The sequence below is a fragment of the Trichoderma evansii genome, assembly GCF_050947405.1.
Source record: "Trichoderma evansii strain SZMC 28006 chromosome Unknown GGI43scaffold_4, whole genome shotgun sequence".
In the NCBI taxonomy this organism is placed as follows: domain Eukaryota; kingdom Fungi; phylum Ascomycota; class Sordariomycetes; order Hypocreales; family Hypocreaceae; genus Trichoderma; species Trichoderma evansii.
This window is the reverse complement of record NW_028145202.1, coordinates 1,097,059-1,124,279: the sequence shown is the minus strand read 5'-3', so window position 1 is coordinate 1,124,279 and position 27,221 is coordinate 1,097,059. Positions and strand designations below refer to the sequence as shown.

The 27,221-nt window shown below is 49.8% G+C and overlaps 8 protein-coding genes and 3 non-coding genes across 11 annotated transcripts; 7 read left to right on the top strand and 4 right to left on the bottom strand.

Annotated features, from left to right (window-relative positions):
- Positions 1-3,338: 3,338 nt before the first annotated feature.
- On the bottom strand, positions 3,339-4,916 carry GGI43DRAFT_290551 (Phox homologous domain-containing protein). The gene is made up of 3 exons (XM_083201381.1): positions 3,883-4,916; positions 3,574-3,752; positions 3,339-3,513 (listed from the first exon to the last, which is right to left on the bottom strand). The coding sequence occupies exons 1-3, from the start codon at positions 4,351-4,353 to the stop codon at positions 3,450-3,452; spliced, it is 714 nt and encodes a 237-aa protein (XP_083063352.1). The 5' UTR covers positions 4,354-4,916; the 3' UTR covers positions 3,339-3,449.
- A 3,223-nt stretch (positions 4,917-8,139) lies between these two features.
- Positions 8,140-9,683, top strand: GGI43DRAFT_290442 (uncharacterized protein). Its single transcript, XM_083201379.1, has 4 exons — positions 8,140-8,532; positions 8,709-8,863; positions 8,919-9,007; positions 9,064-9,683. The coding sequence occupies exons 2-4, from the start codon at positions 8,755-8,757 to the stop codon at positions 9,457-9,459; spliced, it is 594 nt and encodes a 197-aa protein (XP_083063351.1). The 5' UTR covers positions 8,140-8,532; positions 8,709-8,754; the 3' UTR covers positions 9,460-9,683.
- An 804-nt stretch (positions 9,684-10,487) lies between these two features.
- Positions 10,488-12,452, top strand: GGI43DRAFT_290500 (CDP-alcohol phosphatidyltransferase-domain-containing protein). Its single transcript, XM_083201380.1, has 4 exons — positions 10,488-10,800; positions 10,954-11,063; positions 11,212-11,337; positions 11,409-12,452. Exons 1-4 carry the CDS (start codon positions 10,731-10,733, stop codon positions 12,402-12,404), a joined length of 1,302 nt encoding a protein of 433 aa, XP_083063350.1. The 5' UTR covers positions 10,488-10,730; the 3' UTR covers positions 12,405-12,452.
- A 416-nt stretch (positions 12,453-12,868) lies between these two features.
- GGI43DRAFT_290371 (glutaminyl-peptide cyclotransferase family protein) lies at positions 12,869-14,823 on the top strand. The gene is made up of 2 exons (XM_083201377.1): positions 12,869-13,958; positions 14,036-14,823. The coding sequence occupies exons 1-2, from the start codon at positions 13,333-13,335 to the stop codon at positions 14,562-14,564; spliced, it is 1,155 nt and encodes a 384-aa protein (XP_083063349.1). The 5' UTR covers positions 12,869-13,332; the 3' UTR covers positions 14,565-14,823.
- Positions 14,824-15,003: 180 nt separating this feature from the next.
- GGI43DRAFT_381204 (alpha/beta fold hydrolase) lies at positions 15,004-18,086 on the top strand (the record flags this gene model as incomplete). Its single annotated transcript, XM_083203085.1, has 6 exons — positions 15,004-15,128; positions 15,250-15,448; positions 15,527-15,814; positions 15,885-16,120; positions 16,936-17,104; positions 17,202-18,086. 6 exons carry the CDS (start codon positions 15,004-15,006, stop codon positions 18,084-18,086), a joined length of 1,902 nt encoding a protein of 633 aa, XP_083063348.1.
- Positions 18,087-18,186: 100 nt separating this feature from the next.
- On the bottom strand, positions 18,187-20,308 carry GGI43DRAFT_290396 (glycylpeptide N-tetradecanoyltransferase NMT1). Its single transcript, XM_083201378.1, has 3 exons — positions 19,417-20,308; positions 18,761-19,343; positions 18,187-18,689 (listed from the first exon to the last, which is right to left on the bottom strand). The coding sequence occupies exons 1-3, from the start codon at positions 20,100-20,102 to the stop codon at positions 18,288-18,290; spliced, it is 1,671 nt and encodes a 556-aa protein (XP_083063347.1). The 5' UTR covers positions 20,103-20,308; the 3' UTR covers positions 18,187-18,287.
- A 424-nt stretch (positions 20,309-20,732) lies between these two features.
- Positions 20,733-20,813, top strand: GGI43DRAFT_t69. The gene has a single exon. It is a non-coding gene; the product is annotated as a tRNA-Ser (tRNA).
- A 112-nt stretch (positions 20,814-20,925) lies between these two features.
- On the top strand, positions 20,926-21,006 carry GGI43DRAFT_t70. The gene has a single exon. It is a non-coding gene; the product is annotated as a tRNA-Ser (tRNA).
- Positions 21,007-21,141: 135 nt separating this feature from the next.
- GGI43DRAFT_432169 (Alpha/Beta hydrolase protein) lies at positions 21,142-23,150 on the bottom strand (the record flags this gene model as incomplete). Its single annotated transcript, XM_083209527.1, has 5 exons — positions 22,506-23,150; positions 22,374-22,447; positions 22,038-22,305; positions 21,279-21,991; positions 21,142-21,224 (listed from the first exon to the last, which is right to left on the bottom strand). The coding sequence occupies exons 1-5, from the start codon at positions 22,616-22,618 to the stop codon at positions 21,142-21,144; spliced, it is 1,251 nt and encodes a 416-aa protein (XP_083063346.1). The 5' UTR covers positions 22,619-23,150.
- A 697-nt stretch (positions 23,151-23,847) lies between these two features.
- GGI43DRAFT_398112 (uncharacterized protein) lies at positions 23,848-26,936 on the top strand. The gene is made up of 2 exons (XM_083205192.1): positions 23,848-24,410; positions 24,474-26,936. Exons 1-2 carry the CDS (start codon positions 24,148-24,150, stop codon positions 26,419-26,421), a joined length of 2,211 nt encoding a protein of 736 aa, XP_083063345.1. The 5' UTR covers positions 23,848-24,147; the 3' UTR covers positions 26,422-26,936.
- GGI43DRAFT_t62 lies at positions 26,848-26,919 on the bottom strand. The gene has a single exon. It is a non-coding gene; the product is annotated as a tRNA-Asp (tRNA).
- Positions 26,937-27,221: the final 285 nt, after the last annotated feature.

Here is a 27,221-nt window from a genome sequence, read left to right as displayed (position 1 = left end):
ATGCCCGCTCAGCGGAGAGAGAGAGTGGAGCTTGCCATTCTTGATACTGATGAGACCTCCCGCGGATATTCGGGCGCCTTGGAGAAACGATGAGTGTTGAAAGGCACCCGCCTGTTTGATGCCTATGTAAAGCCTGAACGAAGTGTCGGCGACGAAGATCCAAGTACCGTCTCTGACCGTCTTACGGAGCAGTTTGTTTAGCGTTGTCGTCGCAGAGAACTGTTTCACCTTTTTAATATCTCGTTGATCGGGCACTGGGTTAGCATGACGGTCCGCGCGATGCTGCTCATGGTTCGAATCAAGATATGACGTGGATGCGTTGGAAGTCATTCCACTAGCTGATTCGGCGTAGGGATTCGGATGCTCCTTCATCGGTCGATAGGGTGGTGCTGGGTCGTCTACAGGGACGATACCGTATATACTGTCCCTATACTTTTCTGATGTGTCGATGGGCTCTCCGTTTTTGGCCCAGCATAGCCGGCCTTGGTCGTCGACCGTGGCCAAGTAGTACTGGCGCTCTTCTCGCGACAAATACCGTACTTGATCCCTCTCGAGTCGCTCTCGTGGGCAAGTGTCGAGCGATATATACCGGCCTTCCCCATAGTCGAGCCAATAGAAGAAATTCTCATTGGTGTCGGCTTTCCTCCACTCTTCGTGATACATGCGCAGGTTTGTACCATATCGGTGCTTTTGGTCTACTATTTCTAACCAGTACTGCAAACCCAGCGTGAGGGCAGTTTTTCGTCGCTGAGCATTAGCTTCTTCACGAAGTCGCCGTAACTCTTCTTTTTCGTGACACGATAGGCTCGCCGATCCAGATGAGCAATCCGAGTCGGATTCTTCCTCTTCATCATCGTGACCGGCCCGCAGAGCAACCATGCTCAGCTTCTTCCACTTTGATCGTGCGGTTGATGCATGGAAATCGGGCATATCTCCAAGCGACAATGTATCTTGACTTACGCCGGTGAGCGGCCGACTTCGAGGTCGCGTTGTTTCGCGGAACTGTGCCTCCCGAATCGCAGTTATCCATCTTGTGCTCGGATCCAAAGTAAACCCGCTCATCTCTCTCCTTGCTCGGTAGCCCCGAAACGTTTTCTGAATGATGCGTGCAGCATCTCTCATCTCATCGCTCCTGTTCGACTGCAGACTCCGCCTGCTTTCTTGGAGCGACTTTTGCCTCTGATGCTTGAACCTTTGCCTAATTTCCTCCTCCTTCCCCTCCTGCACACGAGCGATGCGCTCAAACTGATCTTGGGACGGCGGTACCAGTGAATCCATGTACTGCTGTGATTTTGTTGAGGATGAGGTGAGGGTCGTGAAACTAGAGGTAAAGCTAGAGGTAGTCATGATGCCCGGCACCTCCCGTGGGAGACCAAACCTCCGCGGGGCTGCGGGGAAAAAAGGCAAACACTAGAATTATCGACACTGTTTTATCTCATGGACGGAGCTGTTTGTGAGAGGCGACGTCGATTTTATACAAAGTTGGGAGCCGCCTTCGTCATTCGGGTTGCCCGGATGGGCCCTTGGCGCTCAAGAGGAGAAGAGACTGCTCGATGTTCGGCTGCAGGGTTTAGGACTTTGTTGGTGCTGGTTCTACAGGCACACTACCAAGCGGGAGGGCGGCCTTTAAGACAGTGATGAGAACTAAAAAAAGAGACGGTAGCCACCTTGACGGACCCAGTAACCCGTTGCAACTTTGCTGAAGAAGGGAAAATGTGATCAGAGGCTGACCACTTATCACAGGCCCCTGAACTGGGGACATATATAACTGTCGATGACGGAGTGACGCAAGGACCCGAGAGCGTCAGGATCCTCAATTAATAGCAACTATGGTATATATACCCAAGAGCACCGCCTCCCATCTGAGACCGGCGGACATGTTGGTCTGAGTTACACAGCAGTACGGCCACTACTTATCTGCAAGTATAGGCGCACTAGATGGAAGGCTGAATATAACCTTGAATACCGTATCCTGGCCGCGATTCCACTGTAGTCCAAGTATTACAGATAAATCCCAGCCTTGAGTCTCACTATTTACATCCAGTGATGGAGTAAGATGACGTGACGTGGGTCCCAGCCATTTTGTTACTAAAATAGGACTTGTTTAGAACAAAATAGCAGTATAACGAATCCCAATCAACCACGGGTTCTCCGTGACCTGCATCTCAGCAAAAATATGCGCCTATACTATTACTGTTCCCATATATACGACAGATGTTCATGCTCGGAAAGATCACGTAAACTAAAGGGAAGTGAACAGAAGGAACGGTGATTGTAACGTGGCTCTGTTAGGGCAAAAGTCCCAAGGAGGCGCCGCAGCTGTCATTCTAATACTACGAAGTAGCAGTAGCACTAGCAATGCCACTTAATCTACGTAGTAGTCCGCGCATGCATATTAGAATCCTCCGAAATCTCAAAGTGGCATCATAGATCGCCCAAATCCGTGTGTTACGCTGCCAAGAGAGGACTAGTAGGAGAAGAGAAACTCAGATTTGCTTTTCTTTTTTATTTTGTCTTGCTATGGCGCTGTTGCTGCAGTATCCTGTCTCAGAAGCAGGACATTCTCGGCCAACCAAAATAGTGTTGGTTGTTTGGCCGCCGCGAGCGACAATGTTTGAGGCAGTGCAGGTCGGGCTGGAGCAGAGATGGCGCGAATTCCGGAAACGGGGATGGACCACGTAGGGCTATGGAATATTATTTACTGTATTATAGAGAACGGATTTAGTGGCATTACGGAGTCGTCGCATGGGAATCTGATACTCCTGTCAGCCAGCGCGTTTATTCTGGAAGATTGAAACGGACGGGGTGGTATCCCGCGCTTAGGAGAAGGAGCTGGCATTGCAATAGGTATGGAATTAATCGAAATGATACAGGGGCTTATCGCTCTGAAGTACGATGAGTTGTTCAAGGCAGATTTTACCAGATTCTGTTTCTATTGCTGGTTGTTGGAATAGTGTTTTAGTGCCAAAAGTATACAACGCCTTGTTTCAAGAAATGTTTTAGGCGTTCATAGTACCCATCAGGAACGTTCATAAAGGTATCTTGACAGATTTTAGTACTCAAGTGACCTCATGATCAATCTCTGTGCAAGTACCGCGCTCCCAAATATAATACACGTTCATACATATCATTACAACATTACAAATTCTTTCATTACCATTAAGTATACTGCAAACTATCGTACATAACATGACAAAGCCCGGCCCCTCTGGCGCATACAAAGACTAAAAGCTAGTAGGATGATAATATAAAAGTACATGCTCAAAATTAGATGAGAGAAATATTACCTAAAAAGGAAATCCTCAAGCTCATTTATCTAGCTCATCGTGCAGCAGCACGTGGGTGCTACTTTGGACCTTTCGGCTAAAAGCGATGCGCAGTTTTCCAGAGCCCGCCCTATCGGGGAAGGAAAAAAAAAGATGAGAAAATGAGAAAAAGTCGTCGCGTGATTACGCAAATAGGAAGTCTTTGAGGACAGGCGAGCCGGAGAATTCTGGGTTCAGTAGTATACAGCTATAAGGATCGCGTTAGTTCCTGCAGAGGCGCATAAATTGGTTTTAGATCTTCCCGTACTTTAGAAAATATTGTAGGCCAGCACGGCGCTTTTCTAGAAACTTGGGCCGGAACTTGAATAACGCGCTTTTGGGTGGTAGTTCCGGCACTGCCGCTCTGAAGTTGGGAAACGATTGTGTCAATTTGCGTCGAAAGTCGTCGAATTCAGAGTAGCGCTTCCGAATATTCATGTAGCTTCCCTGGTTAGAACAAGCAAAATTCAGTCAGTCAATGCCGTGTTTTTATTTGTATGACGTAGTCGAAGCTGGCGCAAATGCACACATGGTGCGCCTCGATACTACTCTCTCTGCAAAGGAAGCAATAACTTACATTTAGCGTTTCGACTCGGATGTTCCAGACGATGAATGCGCCAATGTTGGTGTTGCTGCCATTCACAAATATGTAGTCGGTAATCTCCACGCTCTTCGCCCAGCATGCGCTATTCCTATCGTCATCGTTCGTGTCGTTGTCGCGCAACCTTATTGCCTCGGCCGGTAAGAAAGACTCGGTTGACATGTTCGAGATGTTTCGCTGGTGAAGGCTGGCATGGGGCCAGTAAGGAGGAGGCGACGTGACCGAGCTCGTATTAGAGAGCGCGCTGTGCAGCGCTTCGCCGTTGTCGCTTCCATGATTGCTTTCGCTTTGGGAGCGGCTGTCTCTGGAGGAGAGATCGGTGTTTAGTCTGCTCAATCTGCGATTTGGCCGCGGCGTTGCGCTGGACTCTGCAGGTGGTGATGGCCCAGCCTGGCTCGTCAGGTCGCCTGGCGCATGGTCCTGGTTCGTATCTACAGCCGAAGCCATTCAGCCATGTGAAGTGAAGGAATCGCAATGCTTGCGTAAGTATCGAATCAATCGGGGTTGTTTATTATAAATCGATGCGACGACCGGGCCTAAATTCCTCTGTACGGTCTAGCCCCTCGCTGGATAACACAATTGAGAGCGGGATTGTTCGAGAGTTGAGACGTGAGAATAGCGATGCTGACGATGGTAAATGCAACGTCCCTGGCCGTCCTGATTGAGCGCCAAAGTGCCTAACAACGCCGTAGATGTATGAGATAAGATCCCAAAAGGGACGCCTCTCAAATTTGTGGCCTATCAGTATCCTTCACGGCCTCCAAATCACATTAATAGTCCGATAGTGGCGTAGCTATCCCCGGCAGCTAAAAGCTGCAAGTGGCGTGGGGTCTACTCCGTATTCAGAAATGGGTCTCTGAAATTTGATGATTAGGCAATTCACTCAAGTGCTCAGAGAAAGCTCCTGCTTAGATAATAGGCCTAGTGGCATTCATTTGCTCGAATGTTGATTTAAGCTTAATACTCTGTTAGTATTAAAGAGTTTTGTTAGTATTGAAGAGTTTTGCATCTGGGCAGTATTATCGAGCCAAAGGCAAGATAGTTGGTGAGAATATCTTTCACGCTGTTAGATTTTAGCTGGATCATGTACAGAGCTAGAAGAAAGGCCCCATCAGTGTAATACCACTGGCAGGTCGTGCCATTGAAACAAACTCTTCAAGGTAAAGAAAGTATGGCATTATAGGCTTGGATGCCAGGCCGCTTATTCCATGTTATATGAGCTACAATTCACACGTATATATCATGCTCGTCTGTTCGTTTGTTGGTAAAGCTTGGATCAATGTTTGGATTCTATACAAGGAAAATAGAGATTATTGTTACTCCAAGGTGGAAATTTTCTGGTACCAAGCGTACATATGAGGCAAAAATACATTCGAAAGCTTACCTAATTGTAGAAACCTAGAGATTTCTATAAGCAGATAAATTTAATCGTGATATGGTCATCACAAGGCTCTCGCCATTCATGATTTGGTAGCTTCTATGGCAAGTTTTCACCACCAAGCAGAATGACCAATGCAGTCACTGGCATCCAGTGACCAATATACACTATCTCAGCTTACTTCAGAAGCTTGAACATGACGTGGCTATCGAAAGAAATCTGTACGAAGTCGTCCATAGTATGCGTCTTAGCTGGGTCGTTGATACGCAGTGCATCTTCTGGGCCAAGTCAGAGAAGAGGGGGATATGGCTATCATATCGCCCTTATGCCTGTAAAATCAACACAAATCACACATGTAGGTAGATATAGTCATTCTCGCCCGGAGCGTCCATTCATGCAATCACCATCGATGGTTACCCCTTTTCTTTTGTGGCGGGGTGTAGGTAGTTCGGGGTTACCGGAGGAGCAATGCTAAGCTGACTTCAATGCTCTCCCCTCTCACCAATGAATGGAAAAAGTCGGGAAGAAAGATAAGGCACGGTATTCTGTAAATGGGTAAACATTGGACTGTGAGTAGTACAGAGTGGAAAGCTGCTCATTCTGATGCCTTGAGTGCGCTGATCATGTCCGAGAAGACGACGGCTGTGCTACATGCACGTCTGCCATGCTGTCATTAGGAAAGTCCGTGTCTCTACAACTGGAGACTTTTGATGTCTTGGCTGCATGCCTACTGCAGGTAGAGCATAGGTATATGTATGTATCAGCCTATCTCGCATGGTGCCGTTCATTGCCACTGTCTCACCATGGTGCGAGACACTCATAACAGATGGCGATCCCGATTTTAGCGGTTTGTGTTTACGAAGTATTTGTACAATGCCTCCGTTTCATCGAGCGCGTACGACAGTATACGGTAAAGCAATCACCGTCCATTGACCCTCAGGGTGAACATGTTGATAATACATCACCCCGTAACCCGTATTCATGCATCAGCCCAAGCGTCTTGGCTCTGACCAGCGCACCTTGGTATACGAGCAAGAGCGTAGGACGTAACGGCAGAGTCATCGATAGCATTACGAACATTTTGCCTAATACTATTAGCAAAATACTGCAGTACTTTTGCTCTGGACTGATCGCCGCCTGATGCTGATACTACTACTCTGCGTAGTCCGTAAAGCTATACATTAGCACCATCCCCACACGAAAACGGTTATAAACGGGGGCCGTTTCGGCGATATCGCAGACACACGCTCTCCTTAGCTCTCATTCGCGAATCGCTGCTCCTCCTCCACCCAACATAGCTCTGCCCCAGATTTCGAGATCTACGAGCCAAGCTTTTTCTGTGCTCGAGCTGGGAATCGTGGTTTCCTATTTCTTTCCTTCTGTACGGAGTACGGCACGATAGAATCGCATCCGATGCATCTAATCATATTTGCACTTCAGCCTTGATCTCGCGATGCTGGGGATGCTGGGCAAATGCTCCATAATGCCACTCGTACGGTGGCCCGAGGGTCAGACTCATGCTACGTATCCGTAGCATGTCTCCAGAATTAATGCCGAGCAACGTATAGTAACCTACCTAAGTAGGGAGCAGGAATGGAGTCGTGCTGGGATGCATGTCTGACAGGTCATGTATTGCCCTTGTCGTCGTCGACTCCGAAGGGCACTCCGTTCAATGTGAGGACACGGGCCCCGACGGGGGGCCAGAACCAAAGGAAAATTTTCAGGATATCATGAGTCGTATACGGAGCCTGGTATGCATGCTTCTCCTCCCTCGCATCGCTAGCAGATTTTGTATTTGTAGTGTTATGATAATCGAGCCCCGTTGCTCAAGTGGATCTCCCCACGAATGTGACTTTCAGTGCGGCCAAAACCACGCATTTCTGCTGGATCTTGATAGCAGCGTGCGGAGAGCACGGAGCATTTTCACCTGTCGATGGAGGAACAATAGCTGTCTACTGGACGCAAGTGTCTGCATAAGTGCGATTGTAGCTCCCGGCCCCATTTGCATGCATAACAGAATACGAACGGCGCAGATGCGGCACAAAAAAGGATAATGTGTATGGATGTGTGTATGGATGTGTGTATGGGTGGCCCTTGGGATTATCGTCAAGCGGAGAATCCTAGCTCGATGGAAGCTCGACTGCTTTCGACGTCCTAGTGCGTTTTCCTTGGCTCGTAATCTTGGATCCATGGACTCTGCGGCTCGGCTTGATGAAAAGGTCCGCCTACCAAGCTGCAAACGCAGCGCACATGAGGAGAATTCATTTGGGCATTGAAGCCAATGTAGACAGCCGCTGTACTGCTTGGTAAAGGGAGAAGCTGGCGTTTTATTGCGAGTGTAATTGGCAAATCCAAAGCCGTCGCCTCGCCGTGTTGCCTCTGGAGAGAGACGCTTCATTTCCGACTCGCCCAACATCTTATAAAAGGGGGGAACAGCGCCACTGCAAGCTCGGATCTTTCCACTAGCTGGCGACGACGCGCTACCAGCAGTACTACCGTGCACTAGCGGACATCGGATTACAGCTTCCTGGGCGGATGTGCCTCGTACATGCACCGCCTAACACGAGTAAAGAAAGGTTCAGGAAGTCAGCATCGAGGCCAGGTACGGAGTATTCGCTGTAGATGGTGGGGGCCTCAATATCGCCTGGCCACTAGGCCGACAAGGGTCAAAGGTCCCCCAAAAAACTAAGTGCGGATGTGCAGTAGTTGCTTGATAGTAGCTTTGGCGTGGAAGTATGTATCGTAGCAGCGTCCCGTGTTGTTGATGCCAGTAGCTCGCATCACGGCGCAAACCTCCGCAGCGCAACTGGCCATTTCCACGTCGTTTCTGGCGATGTGAGACCCCAGAGGCCCCGTTTGTGTGTTTGCTGTGGCGGGGAACACGAATGGAGCTAGGCCTGATACTGAAGCTGCCCGTTTGGCTGCGCAGTTGGTGCGTCCGTGTGCTTGACAGAGAAAGCTAAAGCTCGAGCTGGGGCCCTTGGACGAGCTCGCCTCCTGGTCTCGCTTCCCACCCGCCCTGGTCAGTGGCCGGGTCTTGGCTTTTCTGGAGAGATTCTGTGCCGGGGCTCCGTTGCCTCCGCTGATAAAAGTGCTTTTCCTCCTCGGACGTGCCTCCTTCTTGATCCTGTCTTTTCTCTCGCCGCCGCTGCCATCTCTGTCGTTAACGAGTCCTTCGCTGAGCTCCTTCGTTCCAGTCTCTCGCTTTTGCTTTTGCAATCTCTGGTGCAGCTGCTGTTTATATAATTGTGAGTTGTGCAAATTGCCCTGTTTGTCAAGGGGCTCCTAGTCACCTTGTCACCTTTGCATCTCGTCTACCTTGTCTCTTGTCATTTTACTCTCTTCACTCTTCCATCTCCCATCCATCAAAGTAATTGTGTCTTGTACCACATCACTAATATCGATTCGGTGCTAGAGCTTACAGTATCACTCATCTCTTCGTTACGAACCTTTTGGTCAATTAAATCAAGATGGTCTCTTTCAAATCAGTTTTTCTGGCGGCCACGACTGCCTTTGCCGCCGTGGCCCAGGCCCAGAGCGAGCAAATTGACCCTGATAGCGTGCCCTTGGCCACAAGACGTGAGATAATTGTCAGCGGATGATAGACAGCCAATTGATGCTAATAATGGAATAGAATCATGGTGCAATTATGAAACTTCATCGTGCCCGCTCATCTGTTCACAAATCACTACCAAGAAGACCTTGGTGAACACCTGCGACCCCGTATGTACTAAATATACTCTCATGGGCGCGGTATAACGTTACTGACGGCTAAATAGAACACTCTGACATATGGCTGTCTTTGCGGAAACAACCAGCAACCTAACATCACTGAATACTCATTGACAATGCCGTTCTTCATCTGCCAGCAGTTCGTTATCCAGTGCAGAAATGCCTGTGGAACCGACAGCACATGCGCGACCAACTGCGCCGTCGACCACCCTTGCGGTGCCACTGATCCCAAGCGATACAACACTACTTCAACTGCCTCCAGCACTGTTCCTGACGCTACCGCTTCCACCACCGGCTCCGACGACACCATCTTCACTGGCGTCCCCGGTGCTACTGCTGGCAGCGGCAAGGGCAAGTCGATGGCAACTCCCTCTGTTCAAGTTTCAAAATACGGACTAGCGGTTCTGTTTGGAAGCATGTTTGTTGGCTTTGCTATGCTATAATGTGCATATTTATGGGAAGGGAACAATGCGGTCGAGCAAGTAATAGATTGCTCTTGTGGGATCGCTCATAATATTTGATTGGTTTGCATGTTTATTGGAGCGTGCGTCTTATATTTGAATAGCGTTATGCGTACTAGGGAAAGTTCGTCATAGGAATTACTTAATACTACTGAATGCATGTTTTGATACGACAAATTTGAGATTATTACAATATTTATCATGCTCGCCGAACTTTTTTTTTTTTTCTTGGCTTGTTGTTTTGTCTACCGTTGATTCTCTTCGTGGCAAGTTGCTTGCGTTTCTCGAGACGAAAGGAAGAGACAATTTGTGACGCGGCAGCCAGGATATTAATTTTGGAGCTGTGGCTGGAAAGTTGCATTTAGCCTATCAAAGTTGATTTGCGAAAAAAAACTCTCCATATCCGACTTTTAACACATGACGCTTCAGAGCTCACGCGACCCTTTCCAGGTGGCCGCCATCGGCGCCAGCAAAAGTTTTGATCCAGAGCTGGTTTTTGTGCACTTTTGTATCCTCAACAAGACCAATCACAAGCTCGGTTTTCCAGCTCCGAATCATGCGCAGGATGATCGTGCATACAAGTGACGGATGGCAGCTGCAGGGAGGAGGCTCTCCCAGTACTTAATATACCAGCGTTGCGATCCAGCGTGCCAAACGCCACGCTAATATCAATGACATGATGGCGTCTATTAAAATACGTACAGAAACCATCAATGTTCTGCTAGATTCAGTGCCTTCGCAGGTACCTATACTAAGCTAAGATGTACAAGGAGATTTGCCAGAGCGCCAGTAACGTCGTTTATTGCTTGGCGCCTCAACGAATTCGGGCTTTCACGTGCTGGTGACGGTCGTTTTAGATTACCAGAGCGGGGACCGCGTCAATGATCCTCCACTAGGCCGTGGGTGCTCAGGGCCTTAGAAGCTCTTTGGGAGCTTTTTGGGGGCTATAGCGGTTCCAGCTCAGGGGATTTAGAGGCCCACGGGCAGATTTTCCGAGGCTCTTTACCGGGGTCAGGACCACAAATCGCAAGTTTTCATGCACGCCTCCCAACGAAACCACACTCTTGGTCACTTGGCCGACCAAAAACTCTGTCTGAAGTTTGCGCAGCCTCCAGACGCACGGGAGCAAGGAGTAACCTACTAGTTCTCCCGCAGAAACAAACCTAGAGCAGCGGAAAGCTCCCCTGTGTGTCTTTTTTAAAAAGAACCTCCTACCTCCCACTATCCGAGCCCCCGGCTCCCCCCCCTCTACGATGTCTACAAGCAACACGCTGCCATTGCATCAGGGCGATATTGGTGGTAGCAGCATGGCCCCAAACACAAGTAAGTAGAGATTTATGTCTCATGCTCGAGAGTATCGATTTGTTTCTGGGTAGCGGCTGGTGGCTGGCCGTTCCGGCGCTATCGACAATTGACGGCCGGGAGGAATCTTCTTTTTTTTGGTGGAGGTGGTAGCTAACCATATTGGCGGACCAGAACAGGCTGTGGCCGAGTGCATCTCGGATGATGCCCTGATCCATTTGAAATCGTACAAATATTCGAGCGTTGATAAGTCGCCAGTGTCGAAATACATTCTCGGTCCTTGGGTACGGCTCACCGATTCTTCCCCCATATCCGCATGACGTTGCGGTTTGCCCCCTTGATCTCCAGCCCCTCCGCGCGATCGACACCAGCAAAAAAAAAAAAGATTAAGGAGTTCGATATAAATGGTAGCTAACAAGCAATGCTTTGCAGTGGAATGCCTTCGTCGAAGTATTACCGCTATGGATCGCGCCGAATATGGTCACCCTTCTGGGGTTTTTCTTTATTCTTTTCAACGTCGCCTTGGTGGTCATCTATATGCCTGACCTAGTGGGACCAGTACGTCACCAACATTCGACCGTGCCTGTGCGCAACTACGAGTGGTTTGCTGACTAGGAGAAATCGTGCAGGGACCGTCATGGCTATACTTTAGTTTTGCGTTTGGCCTTTTCATGTACCAGACGATGGATAACGTTGACGGAAAGCAGGCGAGAAGGACCGGCACCTCAAGCGGTTTGGGCGAGCTCTTCGACCATGGCATCGATTCGCTTAACTGCACTCTCGCGAGTTTACTTGAGACGGCCGCTATGGGACTGGGTACCTCGCCTTCTGGTGTCTTCACGGCTCTTATTCCGTGTCTTCCCATGTTCTTCTCAACGTGGGAGACTTACCATACGCATACGCTCTACCTTGGCGTCATCAACGGCCCAACGGAAGGCCTCCTCATTGCCTGCGGCATTATGATCATCTCCGGAATTTACGGACCGGAAGTTTTCACAAAGCCACTCGCACATATCTGGGGCGACCACTTGGAGGGAGTATCTCATCTCATTGGAGATGTCTCTTTCCGGGATATCTGGGTTGGCATGATCATCTTCCTGCTGGTCACTACTCACATCCCCTTTTGCGTCTTGAACGTAGCCCGTGCGCGCCAGGCGAGGAACCTCCCCGTTCTTCCTGTATTCTTCGAGTGGATTCCAATGGCCGTCTTCACCGTCTGCACAGGTGCTTGGGTCTATTCTCCTTACAGCTCGCTCATGAAGGACAACCACCTCGTCCTCTTCTGCTGCACCATGGCCCTTGTCTTTGGACGACTGACTACCAAAATCATCCTTGCGCACTTGACCCGCCAACCTTTCCCATACTGGACTGTCATGTTGACTCCGCTGGTTGGAGGTGCCGTTCTTGGTAACCTTCCTCGAATTGGCTTTCCTCAGATTAGCCCTCAGCTAGAGCTGTTCTACATGTGGGGATATTTCTTCTTCGCGACGGTGGTCTATTTCCGCTGGGCCTACCTGGTGATTACCAGCATCTGCAACTTCTTGGGCATCAACGCTCTCACTATTCCAAAGGAGAAGCAGCTGGCCAACAAACTGGCCGCCAGAGCCGCCACCAAGCTGCACTGAAAGACGATTAATATTACCTTTGCCTTTTGAAATTATAGGCTCTTTCTTCTTTTCTTCCTTCATTTTCTGTTTTCTATACTTTTCAATTCTTATTTCTTAAACACAGATAATGCCCTCATGAAACGAAGTTAGAGATGTTGATGCGGGATAGGATTTCAACACCCAGCAAGCAAAATAAAAACGGACGATTGGACAAGATTTCAACCAACTAGAAAATATGGCTTGGGGCGAATATAAAGGGACAGAACGAAGAAGGGAAAGAGCAGTTTGTATATGAGCGACCTGATAGTATGGCACGCATGGCAGACCGGCGTTGGATTGGTGCTTTTGCGCTTCTATTATGAACATGGTCCAGCCTTTGGGAACCCTGGGCTACAAGGATGAATGATTTGTACTATTTTTTTCTTCATTTTTCTTTTCCTATTTCTATTAATATCGGGACTATATAGATTCAACGTCATGCTTAACAGTCACCATTATGTCTAATAATATTGAAGAAATTTACACAAGGCTCCCGAGAGGAATTGGGTTCGCATGGCACGCATGGAAACCACTTAAACATGGAAACTGCATCATCACTGCCTGGGTAGAAGAGGATTCAAGACTCTGCAAGCCACTTGGGGACTAACGGCGCCCAATGCATTGTCTGCCAGGAACAGGAACAGGGTCCTAGGGGACTCCGCAAAATGCGGTTTAGCGGGGATGGCTCCCGTAGCGCCGCAAGTGGCCACGACGCCCACTCTGGCTGATGCTAAGATAACGCCTAGAACCTTGGTAGATAACAGATTAACTATAACGATGCCGCGGCGCTGCGCAGTGACAACTTTATCCTAAACACAGTCTTTTGTCCGGCATTGCCTTTTCTTTTTCTTTTTTTCTTTTCAATTTCTTTTATTGGGGGAGAGTGCAGCAGATCACAGCCTCGAAAATGCCTTTCAACGTCTTGCGGGCATCCCTCGCGGTGCCTCTCGTGGGCTTCTTCGGCGCAGCGCTCGCCATCGGGACTTTGACTGACGACGACCTGCGAAACCTTCCATCTCCCGGCAACGATTTCGACATTCATAACGGGAAGCTCCTGGCTCCAATTCTCATACCGCGGGTGCCGGGCACCGAAGGCCAAATTAAGACACAGCGACACTTTGTCGACTTCTTCAAGAGCAGCCTGCCAGAATGGGAAATGCTATGGCAGAACTCGACCTCCAAGACGCCGGCGACTGGGAACAATGACATACCATTCTCGAACCTCATCTTCCGCCGCGATCCGCCCGGCTCTCGCGAGGGAGAGGTCGGTAGGCTGACGCTGGTGGCGCATTACGACAGCAAGATGGAACCCAAGGATTTCATTGGAGCAACAGACAGCGCGGCGCCGTGTGCGATGCTCTTGCACATTGCGAGGAGCATTGATGAGGCGCTCAAGTCGAAATGGAGTGCATCGGGGGAAAACGATGGGCTGGACGACGCTTTCGAGTCGGATGTTGGCGTGCAGATTATTTTGCTGGACGGAGAGGAGGCCTTTGTGCGCTGGACGCAGACGGACTCCTTGTATGGCGCAAGGTATGGACTGCCATTACTCTCTTTTTATATCGTTTATCCTCTGTCGGTATCACTAACATTTCTGTTTGTTTTATCAGATCACTGGCCGAGACTTGGGAATCCGAGTTCCATCCCACCATGTCCACTTACAGGACGCCCCTACACTCCATCAGCCTTTTCGTCCTTTTGGATCTACTCGGGTCGCCTGATCCCCGTGTGCCATCCTACTTCCCAACCACCCACTGGGCGTATAAGAATATGGCATCGCTAGAGAAGCGCATGCGTGATCTAGGTCTTCTCGAGTCCAAGCCCGCCCATCCCTTTCTCCCAGATGGCAACAAGAAATCTAGTGAGTTCGGCTATGGTGGCATTGAAGATGACCATATCCCCTTCCTGAGACGAGGCGTCGATATCCTCCATTTGATTCCCACGCCGTTTCCTAACGTGTGGCATACGATGGAGGATGATGGCGAGCATCTCGATATGCCCAGCGTCAATGACTGGACTAAGCTTGTCCTGGCATTCACGGCAGAGTGGATGGATCTCTCTGGGCATTTCCCGAAAGAGGCTCCAAAGTCCAAGAGAAGCGAAACAATGATTGAACCGAGTAAACGGACTGAGTTATGACTCCGTTGGGGGAAAGATTATGAATGAAATTTTTAGCAAATGGATTGATCTTTGGTCACTGAGCGTTCATGTTGGTAGACCATGGCTGGATGGCAAGATTATTGCGAAGCTGGCATTGCATTGAAGACTACTTTGTATATATTGATAATTTAATCAAAAATTGCACTTTGCATTATGAATAAAAATGCATACGAAATTTCTTGTCTGATTATTCTGGCATCATCTTTCTATATGTCTTCATGTTTCAGAAGGAGGACAGTGCTAATCAATACAGTACGCAATGTCGCATACACCGTGTGTTCAAAGTGGCCACTAGCCAATCACAGCGCCCCACCTTGCGACTCTACGGCACTACAACCACGTAACCTTTAGCACCAAAGCTGTCTAAGCTGTCATCTTGGAGCAGCGTCTTCCTTGTCCACCAACGTCGTCTGCCACCATGCGTTTCTCTGTAACCTCAGCAATTTTGGCGCTCGCCTCCGTTGCTTCTGCCGCTTCATCGTGGAGTTTTACCGAAGGCACTGTCAAAGTGGCCTCAAAGAGCGGCAATGATGCAGTAGAGAAGTGAGCTTTCCCCAATGCCAAGAAAGAGCTTCCTTTGGTCACTCGACCAAGCCTCACGCCTTCACCATCTCTGTAATAAGGAATCTGAGACGCCATTGCTAACAATTGGAATTGATTGCAGATTCAACGGTGCTGAACGTGTCCGAAACACCCTCACTTTGGGCCACCAAGATAAGCTCAAGGTTACGGTCATAACCAAAGATGGCTCCAAACCGAAGCGACCGCATCAAGCTTTCCTGATTGTGAAGGAGTCATTATCCGGCCTGGAGGCCCCTTTCCCCTTGAACGTTAAAGACTCCGGAAAGGGATCTGTTGAGATTGTATGTTGGGACCCAGAAAAGAAAGAATAAGAGAACAATTGGCGAACAATTGGCGAACAACAGCTAATACCATGACAGTCACAAAAAGATCTCCCCAGTCAGCTGCTTCTCTCCGAGGGCCCTCTCTCTGCCAGCCTTATTATCGCATCTTTTGGCTCCTCCCAGGGCTCGGTCACTCCTGTTTTCGACTTCAACGTCAAGCTGGATCCTACTGCCTCTGTCGAAGTCCCCGAGAAGCCGCTGCGATATGGCAAGCTTGCTGAGATCCACCACATCTTCCGAGCCGACCCCAAGAACCCTCCCGTGATCATCTCAATTACATTTGCACTTGCTGTTCTAGCTACCGTGCCGGTACTGTTCATTGGCGTACGTCGAAAGAAATCACCCTAGGTGTGAATAATAAGTGAAAAAAAATATATATGCTAACTTGCGATAGTGGTTTGCTCTTGGCGGAAACTTTTCTCATGCGCAGAAGGCTCTGGGAAATGCTCCCATCTCACATGCCGTTTTCTTTGGATCAATCATTGCGATGGAGGGAGTCTTCTTTCTGTACTATACTCAGTGGAACCTGTTCCAGGTTCTCCCCGCGATTGGTGTTGTTGGTGTCACTGCCTTCTTGAGCGGAAACAAGGCCTTGGGAGAGGTCCAGCGCCGACGCCTGGCAGGCGAGAGGTGAAGATGATAAACAATAAGATGATTGGCTAAAAATAGTTGAGATGGAGGTTATTCTCTCAGTTTAGAAGCAACTGGGCTATATCTCTCTACTTAGTAGTATGGCTGATTGGAAGAGCCATTGGCATCCGGCGGGACGTGAATCGCTGCAATTGATGATATGAAAGATGAGGAGACAAAGCTGCCTTGTCAAGATGATGTAAAATGATATATTTAAGCATAGATGGCCTATTATTACGAGAATCTGAGCTAGATGTGGCCGCGCATGTTCCTGTGAGGCTTGGCACCAATGACGCTACGTTGTCACCCATGTTATGATGATGTCAGCAGCTTTAACTTCCAACTTCATCAATACGATCCCGCGCGCCATCGCCATTAATTCCAACACTATCTATAACTGAAGACTACTGCATTCTTTTGAGGACTGCATTAGAAGATTCAGACCTTTTACATAGAGCTGTTTTGATAAGCAGACTGCATAGCGCTATATTTGCCACGAATTGCCGATCTGGGATCTGCCACCCTAAGCCGAACAGCTAGCTGGCTTGTGATCCAAGATTCTAACCTCCGAGTTGGCGTGCTCCAGGTAGCTGGGCACTGGAATAAATATTAAACATGTAAGTATACCTCCTTAGAAATGAGTTATTGATGCCCAGAGACATTCCCAGAAGCCTAGTGTAACAGCTCACTTTGTCGCCGTGAAACTCACTCGATACATGCTCTTTGTGTCTCGTTGCCCAGGCCATGTCTCGCGTGGCTGCTTCTTTCTTCTTATAGCTGTCATTTCGCCGAAAACTAATGCTGAATATTCGCAGGGCGTTCGCTACTCCCACTGCCGAAGAGACGATTAGGCATCCAGCCTATCCCTCGGCGATATGGGCTCTGGAGCCTCATAGCAAGGGCAAGGTTGACGCTGCAATCGGGCGAGGCGGTCCTGTTAAGATTGCTTGGGAGATTCATGGAGAGGGTCCGACTAAAGTTGTGGTATGACTTTACTTATTTCATTCCGTTATTCTACGTCTCCTTCTTGATGAAGACATCATTTTACTGGTTCTTATACTGATAATCTTATAATGTTTAGCTTATCATGGGCTTGGCCGGCGTAAAGACTTCATGGCAGCGTCAAACCAAATACTTTGGACACGACCGTGCAGATGAGTATTCCGTCCTCATCCTGGACAACCGAGGCATGGGCGATAGCGACAAGCCTCTAGCCCGCTACACCACCAGCGCCATGGCCGCCGACATTGTCGACGTGCTCGACCACGTCGGTTGGACCGCCGAACGCGAGGTTCATGTAGTTGGAATCTCCCTTGGCGGCATGATTGCCCAAGAGGTCGCCTACGCCATCCCCACGCGCCTGCGCTCCCTGACTCTGCTCAGCACCACGGCGCAGTTCGAGAGCGGACCTGCAAAATCCTGGACCGACGCAATCTGGCAGCGCGTGGGCTTCGTCGTGCCCAAGTCGGAGGAGCAAGGCCTGATTGACACGAGCAAGCAGCTCTTCAGCGAAGAGTGGCTCGCTGCGCCTGATGATGCTGCGTCGCTGCCCTCGCCGAAGACGACGCCTCGGTGCGGCCCTGCGCCGGGCACGCCTGACGGGGAGTATCTCGCCTTTGTTACCAATTTTCAACGATTTCAGGCACAGGAGCTTTTCAAGAGGCGGCATGTTGAATGGTTTACGCGGCAGGGCTTCCTGTGCCAGCTCATTGCGGCGGGATGGCATAGAAAATCGCCAGAGCAGCTGCGCGAGATGGCGGATAAGGTTGGCAGGGAGCGCATCTTCATTATGCACGGGACGGCTGACAATATGATTACGGTGCCGAATGGAGAGAAGCTGATCAAGTATGTCGAGCCGGCCGTGGGGCTTATTGTCGAGGGGGTTGGCCATGCGCCTGGCATGGACAGGCCTCAGTGGTTCAACAGCCTTTTGGAGGAGAGATTTATTGCATTTAACAAGTTGTAATAGATGTATACACTACGAGGGCGTGAGAGCTATACAGGGTGTATTCTGTATCAAGGTTTATTTGGGTTATTTATTTATATGCGTCAGAGCTAGCCACTAGGTATCTTTTCTTTTTTAAACATACATGCTACATCCAGCGGACATCATTAAAAAAGAAAAAGACAGAATAAAATGCTCTTTCTATGTACGTAAATTCCTTTTCTAAGGCAGGACCAGTCCGACACCACTCAGGTTATTGTCATCCAGCTGGTTCCTCTTGTCCACGCCTCCGGCTATGGGGTTAGCCCTGTAGTTGAAGAGGTAATAGTGCAGTTGGCCGTCACCAGCGCCGAACTTCTGCTGCTCCAAGAAGAGACCGTTGTCCATGAGAGACAGGGCGTTGAAGACGTCAAACTTGGCGAGCTTGGCGAGGATGAGGGCGTCGTGGATGAGGTCGTTGAGGCGGGCCTTGAGAGCGGACTTGTCAAAGGGCTCCTTGAAGGCCACGTCGGTGGCGTAGTAGAAGAGGTAGGCGACACGGATAACGTCGTGCTTGGGGTTATTGATGGCGGATGACTCGATACAGTAGAAGGAGAAGAAGTCGGTGATGTTCTTGTCAGCGTCCTGGGGAATAAGTGTTAGTATAGTTGATCACAAAAACGTTTAGTAGGAAGCTAAAGGTAAATTCTTCGTACCTCGACGACGTAAGACCAGATGTACTGGTCCTGGCCAGGCTGAGGGGTAGGGGTAAACCAATGAGTTGCTTCCTCCTTTGTCATCTCAGGGGCAATGTCGAATCGAGACATGTACTTGTCCATCAGCTTAAGAACGGCATCGATATCCGTGGTCTTCATCTCACGCAGGCCCTTGGTGGCGGTGCGATCTGGGACCGCATACTTGCGGATCTGGTACTGAGGCTTGCTTCCATGCGGCAGGTGGACGAAGCTGCACTCGTACAGCTTCTGCCAGTTGAGCGAGCGGTGGTAGTATCGGCATGTGCTGATGGGCTTGGGGAGGACGATGCCAGCGGTATACAGGCCTTGCCAAATCTCGTGCAGGTTGCTGATACGGGTAATCTCCTTGATGAGGACGGGGGCGAGGCGCTTGCCGCGGAGCTTCTTGTGGACGCAGAGGAAGTTGACTTCGGAAGCGGTGAAGGTCTTGTTGCGGACTCGTACGCTCACGGGAATGGCAGAGATGAAGGCGACGAGCTTGCGGGACTGGGAGGCGCGAACACCAACGTGGTAGTGCTTGGCCCAGCCGGGAGGCATCATGGCCCTAATACCGGTAAAATCATGATTAGCAACAATATGGCACCTAACTTGGGGGAAAGGATATAATGCCAGCTCACCATTTCAGAATGCCGGGTCCGTAGTTGAATCGGAACATGGCTTCATCGTCCTCGACGTAGTGTCCGTTGAGCAGTTCGTAAATCTCCTTAATCTCGTCATCGTTGTTCAGGTCCATCTCCACCCATTCAAACCCATCGACAAGTGCGGCAGGCTCTTTGGAGACATCATCGACCGTCTGGATTCTCAGTGGTCCCTCCTCAACAACTTTGTCGTCCTCGCCAAATCTAGGCACAGGCTGTGTCTGCCAGAACTTGTACGAAGCCATATCCTTGACGTTTTTGCCGGCCGCCGCGAGGCCCGTCATGATGTCTTGCAGGTTCATCTTCTTGAGCATCTCGGAGATCTGGTCGGGCGAGGGGTTCGCGCTGCCGGAAGCTTGAGACAGCTCCCCCGCGAGGGCAGGGTTGAGCGCCAACAGCTCTTGCAGCTGCTGCGGCGTGAGGCCACCGATGGCCTTCTTCAGGTCGGCCTCTGCGTCGTCAGACTTGCCCGTCAGGGCCTCCTTGACCTTCTTCTTCTTGGACTTCTTCTTCTTCTTGCTGGCCGAGGCCCCGCCAGCGGCAGAGGCGTCACCAGCTACTTCTTCCTCCTCGCCATCGGATTCGGCCGCGGCCTGCTTGGCCTTGATGTCGGCGTCGACCTCATTGACGACTTGGTCGACCGGTTTAGATTCCTCGTCAGGCATTTGTGCTGTGGTGGCCTTTTCCTTTGTTCCTTGCGTCGTCGCGTGCTTGTGCAGGTTGCAATGCGCCGTGGTGGGGTTCAGGAACCAAATGGCCGTGTTTGGTTGAGACCTGTGGTGGGGTTGGCGATAGAGCTGAAGATGACATGTGGTTGTTTCAACGAATGCAGTTGCTGCCTGGGGCACATTTGGCTCCTTCAGTTCTTATTCATTTTCTTTTCATGATGGAACACAGTCAATTCCCCCCTTTTTTTTTCAGCATTTATTCAAACTTTTACGCCTATTAACAATGGCAGCTGATATCTATAATTCGTATAAGCTACTTAAAAAGATGGCTCTATAACTCATTAACCAAATATTGCAAATTATATACAGCGCGGCGAGCAGCCAATCACACCTAGGCAATTGAGCATGCTCAACACTGCCGCACATTTAATAGCCCCCAAGAAATGCAACAAAAACATCAACTTCAACCTTCTCTTAGCTCAATGCCTGAAAAGAATCCTGAGATATAGGCAATCTGAATAAAGGAAGTTTCCTACCCTAAAGCAGAACCAGAAAATGCTGCGGTTTGTCTGATGTTGCTAGGGCTGTATAGTAGGGTATAGCGCCGGATCTCTCAACATCCAATAAGGCGGAGTGCCAGAGTGGTTAATGGGTATGACTAGAAATCATATGGTTTCGGCCTCGCAGGTTCGAATCCTGTCTCCGTCGGAATGTTTATTTTTTGCGCACTTATCCTATGCTAATTTTTTCTTTCGTCTCTCCTTTGCGACTTTCGCGTATATTCCTATTGTGCTCCGCTTCCAACATCCAACATCCAATAGGCGGAGTGCCAGAGTGGTTAATGGGTATGACTAGAAATCATATGGTTTCGGCCTCGCAGGTTCGAATCCTGTCTCCGTCGGACGTTTCTTTTTTTGCGCTTGTTCTCCAATAGACCTCTTCTCTCTGGGCTCGATTGGATCACGAAAGAATGATTTTTTTTAACATCATCCTCAGCCATTGTGCGTAGCCTTTTGGCTTAATCTAAGTCCCATTTTTAATCGTACGCTGTGCCTTCAAAGTCAAACGACCTAATAATTGCCAAGCTGACAGGCGCAAAGCTCAAAATTTCATTATGCCCTTATAATACAGTTAGAGGAGGGAAAAGAAAATTTTGGATATAAAAAGACTTACCGCCCCAAGGAAATAACTCTTGACGAATTAAGATATCTTCGCCTGTTTTCCATGTGGTAACGAATGATTTTTCACTGGTCCGAACCGTGTTCGATTCTTTCCAAGAGTTGAACTCGTCATCATCAAGAATACCAATCGTCTCGCTCGCGGCGGCGTGGAATAGCTTATTATCTTCGGTCCACGGGATATCGTTATCGTTGTATGCATGAACCAAGCTAATCCTCAATCTGCCTCTGGTGTGGCGTACAATGTTTGCAAGTCTGTTAGCTGAGTGCCATTTGTCTACAATGTACCTTGCAAGAAGTCGCTGAAAAGCCGGCCACATCGCAAATGGCCCGAGAGCAGGCACAAGGCCTCCGAAGCGATAACCACTTAGCATAGTGGCCAAGTCACTAAATGCTGCAACCAGAACGATGCCTGCAAACTCAACTCCTTGAAGAGCATACCGTTCGGCAACACCACTGGCAACAGCAGTTCCGAGACTATGGCCTAGCAAGACGATTCTGCTTGGTGGAATCTTTGCCACGTTGATTGCCCAGTCGACAACGGTTGCAGCATCTAGAATTAGGCCATTTTCGTTGGGCTTGCCCGTGGAATGACCGAAACCGCGGTAGTCAACGGCTAAAACGTGATAGGATGAGGTATCAGTCAATGCGTGGTAGCTATTTGGCCGCTCGTTTTGGGCGATGTGTCCAGCATTCTGTAAATATGAGCTGGATTTCACAGTCAGAGGAAGAAGGGATTCCATGATTAGCTTACTCCATGAACTGTAGAATTCCAATTAGTTCAAGTTCTATAGATTGAATAGGAGAGTATGGGGTAAACTTGCAGGATATAATGAGCCTCGCTTCTGGATCGCTCGCTAGCAAGCGGAACGATTCGGTTTGGGTGAAATTGTTACAGAGGCCAATTTTTTGAGTCGATACTGCGGCTTCATGCTTCAGATAGAGAGGCAATGGCATAATATGCCAAGCATAGATGGTCTCTCCATCAGGAGTCTGTAGCTGAAATGGAGTCACTTGGTTTTCTATCGGAATGCATCATGCAGACGTTAGAGGCCACGGCGGTCTAATAATAGCGCATGGGAGTACGAACTGGCAAACCCCCAACCCTCTGGGGCATTGATATCTGACCACCATAGCGAATTGATCGTATGAGCATACAGGAAGCTATGCGCATGTAAGACACGGCTGCAGTCCAGGGAAATAGTTCTGTAATAGAACTTACTGTCTTTGGAAGTAAGGAACTACGCCTAGCCCTAGGAGAGCAACATAGAACGCCAAGGGCGTAGCAGCCACCCAGATGGATGCTCGAAGAATAGGATGCAAGGGGATTCCCATGTTTATAAGGCGCAATGGTGCATCCCTTGCGTTTGGAGTCTATGAATGGTGCTGGAAGTTCGTATAAGCTTAGGCGAGTAGTTGAAGCAGTTTAGGCGGGTGGGGGATTTCGTAAGCGGCTCCTCGTCATTCCTAAAGATCCTCCGTTGTTAAGGCACATATATTTCTCTCAGCGATAGCCTCATGAGAATATGTTTTCGCGCCCTACTGTAGGGGAGAAGTGTATTTTTTTTGCTGCTTTGCCAGAGATGGGTTATGGCTTGCTCTCAGAGAGCAATGCAGCGTATTTCTTGGCGCCTCCTCTCTTTGCTGCCATATGTTATGCCAGCTTCATGATGCTGCATACGTTTGATCAACGTGTGGGCGCTATCGCCTTTACAGGCTGGTGATATGCAGGCTTGACACCCTTTTCTTCATGGATGTATTCCGCACCTCCGTACTTTGGACTATCTGTAGAGGACTATAGCACCTTGGGCGCTGAAGAATATCCTCTTATTAATGCTTTATACGTAATCTTGATAATACTCCAAAGCCACTCCTAATGGATAGCACGGTATAAGCTACTAGTATATCCTTTCCACCCCTTCTTTTCCACATTCCTTTGCTTTTTGTTTCGCCCGTCCTGGTCCACGCCCGCAGCGATGGAGGCTGGAAGCGATGTTACACGGCTATAAGCATGATATATCCGCTATTTGCCGCTCTTTTGAGACATGTTGGGCGGCGCACATACACTAGATTGTATATGCAAAGTATGTGCGTGCTGAATTTTAGCACACCCAGAGAAGACGTTGGGCACTGGCGGCTCAAGTTTGAGGCTCAGCAGGATCTACCTTTGGCAGTCCATAGTGCATAACGCATATACTTGTACAGAGAGAAGCTCTCATAGGCACGACCCGAAGTAAACGTCAGGTTGGTTGCTTTCCGGATGGGGTATATATATATCCTATTGAGGCTACATGATCTGAGCGCCTGATCTTGCTCAGATAACCCTTCTGGTCGTTGGGAGAGAACGTGTACATGTACTCTCGCAGCACTCCTGGAGGAGTCATGCACTGCTTGGAGGCTCCAAGGCCCGAAGAGCCTAGCACTCGCGGCTACACTCTGTACCTGGTTTGGTTACGGCGTGCATTAAGCACTGTGAGCCTGGACGGTGGAGAGGGGCCGGTGCGTCAGCCTCCGCCAATCCCATGGCGCTGCCGGCCAGCCCCGTCACTTTAGCGGACCAATCAGCAGGGGCTGCCGCTGTGCCATCGGGTTCTGCAGCACTGCAATCCACCCCTAGTAGTACCAATTAACGGCAGCTTCCAGGATTTGGACCAGCCAGAACGGACTGCACATCGCCCAGTATTTTATCGCTTCTCGTCACTCTGCATCGTCACAGCCCGCTGCCCTCTCTCTTGCTGTCATCTTGCTGGTAGCTGGGCCTCTCGTCGTCGGCCGCTCGCTGGATATTCGCATGGCGCTCCTATGATGCTGACCCGCCGCCAAATCTTCGCCTGTCGCAGTCGTGTAAACCGCCTCGAGACGCGATGGAGAGGAAGCGGAAGCTCCCCGCGAGGACTTCGGCCCGCGTTGAAAACGCCAACAAACGTCGGAATTTGACGCCCCGTGAGGAACGATCCGTCACTCCAGCTGCTCCTCCGCCGCCTCCTCCTCCAGAGCCTGTGGTCAAGGAGCCAACGCCGCCGCCGCCGCTGCCGACCTCGCTTCAGCCAGGAAAGCCGCTACCAACCGTAGAGAGCGCGCAGCCTGGCGACCTTTCTGCCAAAGAGTATCAATCCGTTTTAGAAAGGTATGTCTACAGTGATTCGTCAAACTGCCATTGTGCTCGCTTTTGCTGATATTGTCAACCTAGTGGCGTCCTCGCAGAATCGCTTTCTCGGTCTCGATATCGATGGATCAACGATGGGCTCTTTGAAAAGTTTTGGACCAAGCCTCACAAGCGCAAGGGTGTGATCAATGAGGACCCGAAGAACCCTCCCAAGGATAGCATGACCAAAGTTGGCTCAGTTACCATTACTATCGAGCCTCACATAGTTGAAGCTACCATGTTCGTCGTCAAGGAAGCCAAGCGTGCTCCCCCGCCTCGACCACCGCAGCAGGTTTCAAAACCGCCGCCAGTGACTCAAACGCAACCTCAATCGCAATCACAGCCGCTGGCTCGACCAGTTCTCCAGTATGGCCCTCCAAATGGCTCCATGCCACCTCCGCCTGGGCCTGGATCGTCAACACCAACCCCAACACCGATCACAGCTACTACACCAAAGCCTGCTGCTACCAGTGCTGTCCCGAGTCCTTCCCAGCAGCCACCGCCCCCTTCGCCGAGTGTTTCAGCGCCTCAGCCTTCACCATCACCGCTTACGACGATCAATGTAGCCACGTCACCATCTCCAGGCCCAGCGTTTTCTGCGCAACAGCCCGCTGCGCCTCCTCCTGCAACTCCACAGCCTCCTCCGGCAGCTGCACCACTACCTCTGGCTCGACCGCCCCAACCGCCCGTGAATACCGTTCCGGCACAGGTTCCAGCACAGCAGCAGCAAGCTCGCACACCACTGGCAAGGCCGCAGCCGCCGCCGCCGTTAATTATACCGGCCAACAATCCTCGACCACCCAATGCAAAGCCTGTTCCCAACGACCCGGTCATTGCCCTGCTTGCACAAAAGGCTTCGGGAGACCCTGAGCTGCGTGACCTGATGAAAAGAGTAGCTGTGGGTCAGGCTAAGCAAGGAGAACTTGATCGCTTTCAAAAAATCATTGATCAGTTGAATGCGGAGTATAGGAGGAGTGGTGGACAGCAGGGTCCTTCGGCCGATAGGCTGCTTGTAGATGGAAGAACCGTCAAATACTTTGCAGATGAAGTGCGGACTATTCTCGATATTGTTCTGGCGTCCAACCCTCGCCAGAGGTCGAGCGAGTTGAGACCACCGCCAAGGAGCGATCCCCTCGTTGTAATGCTCGTAAAGACAGCCTTGGAGGACCAAAAAACCAACGAAATGATTCGTCGTATCGCCGGAGGCACTCCTGGTTTTACGGATGCGACGGACCTCAAGGAAATTCTTGACCGACTTCACAGAGAAGCAAAGCCTGCACCGCAGACGTTGTCTACCCCCCTCTCTGCAAAGCACCAACCAAACGATGCTCTCAATGGCCACGCGAGAACTTCGAACCCCCCAACGCCTCAGCAGGCAAACCCCCAAGCGCTACGGTCAAAAGGCCCTCCACCCGCGCCAAAACCCGATATTTCTGCTGTGGTCTTTGACTTTGGAAACGGTGATCGCTACCTGTTTCCTAAATTTAGCATCCTTGAATATCTGCCCACCTCATCCGGCCAGGAGGTGGTTGCGTCTTTTCTCATCGTGCGCAAGGGCAGCACGTCCGAATACGGAGGAGATCCAGAGCTTGACTACTATCAGCCCGTCACAATACGCATTTCTACAAGTACTGGCCGCTATCTAGAGAACTTGATGCGTGTAGTGGCGCCTCAAGATGAGGTACGGCGTTATATGGATGACGTTATGGATAACATGACGCGTGCAGAATATGTGCTCCTGGCAATGCAATTACCAAGAGTGTCAAAAGATGAAAAGGCAAACGGCGCATCCGAAGAGCCCAAAGCCAACGGAGCAACGCTCAAGGTCGAGACGGACTCTGACCAACCTGTGGAGGCGAAACCTGCTGTTCTGTGGGCAAAGACAGCTAACCCAGCGAAGCAGTTGGAGTTTTTCAAACCCCATGATCCAGAGGAGGAGAACGAAGCCAAATATAAGCGCCTCATTCAATCAGTGACGGCCAAAGATGCTTAACGACTGTTTCATTTTGATGACATAGAGTGTTGGCGACGCTATGTACGGCTGGAACTTTTTTTTCTTTATTGTTATTTACATGCTTCAGAGATGTGCATTTCATGGAGCGGGACCAAGGGGTTTGGAGTACTGGAATTGGGCAATGGAAGAAACGGAATAATTTTGATAGGACGTCTCAACACACGGTAGCTGTAGGGCCCTTAGCACAGCCGGACTTTTTTACTCTTTTTTGACGTTTATGGGACAGCTTTTTTGAATAAACGAGGCAAATTGGCTCCAATGCTACGCGATCTCTACCCATCATGAACGATGATTATAAAAATGAAAAACAGATGAAGAAAAAAAACCCCAAAAAACAAAAATTGCCCAAGCAAACAAAGAATGCGAGAGCAAAAGTAGAACCACCTCTGCTGAGGTGTGGCGGATCTCTCCCGCCGGGAATTGAACCCGGGTCTCAAGCGTGACAAGCTTGCATACTGACCACTATACTACGGAAGATGTTCCAGGCGTTTTAGCGCCTGTGTAGGGTGGCTGGTTCTTGTTGTGGAGGCTGAAAGTTATTTTGCTTAAGGATGATCGGGGCCAGCGCGCACTATCTTGCTAGTATGCTCAGCGCAAGTGATGTATACGGTAAACGGAATACAAGTACCATGCTTCTCATGCTTACTACCAAATGTTCTGAAAGACTGAGAGACAATTACTAGGTAGTGATACAAGAGTTGAAAAGTATATTTTCGAACCTAGTATCTCTGGATATTTTGTGTCATACACACTCTGTTGTTCAAGCCTGCTGTTACATA

Coding starts and splice junctions, on each gene's coding strand:
- GGI43DRAFT_290551 (XM_083201381.1), bottom strand. CDS start 4,353: ATGGCTTCGGCTGTAGATACGAACCAGGACCATGCGCCAGGCGACCTG. Junction 3,753..3,882: donor TCCGAGTCGAAACGCTAAAT/GTAAGTTATTGC, acceptor TGTTCTAACCAG/GGAAGCTACATGAATATTCG. Junction 3,514..3,573: donor GGCCTACAATATTTTCTAAA/GTACGGGAAGAT, acceptor CGATCCTTATAG/CTGTATACTACTGAACCCAG.
- GGI43DRAFT_290442 (XM_083201379.1), top strand. CDS start 8,755: ATGGTCTCTTTCAAATCAGTTTTTCTGGCGGCCACGACTGCCTTTGCC. Junction 8,864..8,918: donor CGTGCCCTTGGCCACAAGAC/GTGAGATAATTG, acceptor ATAATGGAATAG/AATCATGGTGCAATTATGAA. Junction 9,008..9,063: donor TGGTGAACACCTGCGACCCC/GTATGTACTAAA, acceptor ACGGCTAAATAG/AACACTCTGACATATGGCTG.
- GGI43DRAFT_290500 (XM_083201380.1), top strand. CDS start 10,731: ATGTCTACAAGCAACACGCTGCCATTGCATCAGGGCGATATTGGTGGT. Junction 10,801..10,953: donor CAGCATGGCCCCAAACACAA/GTAAGTAGAGAT, acceptor TTGGCGGACCAG/AACAGGCTGTGGCCGAGTGC. Junction 11,064..11,211: donor AATACATTCTCGGTCCTTGG/GTACGGCTCACC, acceptor AATGCTTTGCAG/TGGAATGCCTTCGTCGAAGT.
- GGI43DRAFT_290371 (XM_083201377.1), top strand. CDS start 13,333: ATGCCTTTCAACGTCTTGCGGGCATCCCTCGCGGTGCCTCTCGTGGGC. Junction 13,959..14,035: donor GACTCCTTGTATGGCGCAAG/GTATGGACTGCC, acceptor TTGTTTTATCAG/ATCACTGGCCGAGACTTGGG.
- GGI43DRAFT_290396 (XM_083201378.1), bottom strand. CDS start 20,102: ATGCCTGACGAGGAATCTAAACCGGTCGACCAAGTCGTCAATGAGGTC. Junction 19,344..19,416: donor GGACCCGGCATTCTGAAATG/GTGAGCTGGCAT, acceptor TACCGGTATTAG/GGCCATGATGCCTCCCGGCT. Junction 18,690..18,760: donor TCTGGTCTTACGTCGTCGAG/GTACGAAGAATT, acceptor CTTATTCCCCAG/GACGCTGACAAGAACATCAC.
- GGI43DRAFT_398112 (XM_083205192.1), top strand. CDS start 24,148: ATGGAGAGGAAGCGGAAGCTCCCCGCGAGGACTTCGGCCCGCGTTGAA. Junction 24,411..24,473: donor TATCAATCCGTTTTAGAAAG/GTATGTCTACAG, acceptor TTGTCAACCTAG/TGGCGTCCTCGCAGAATCGC.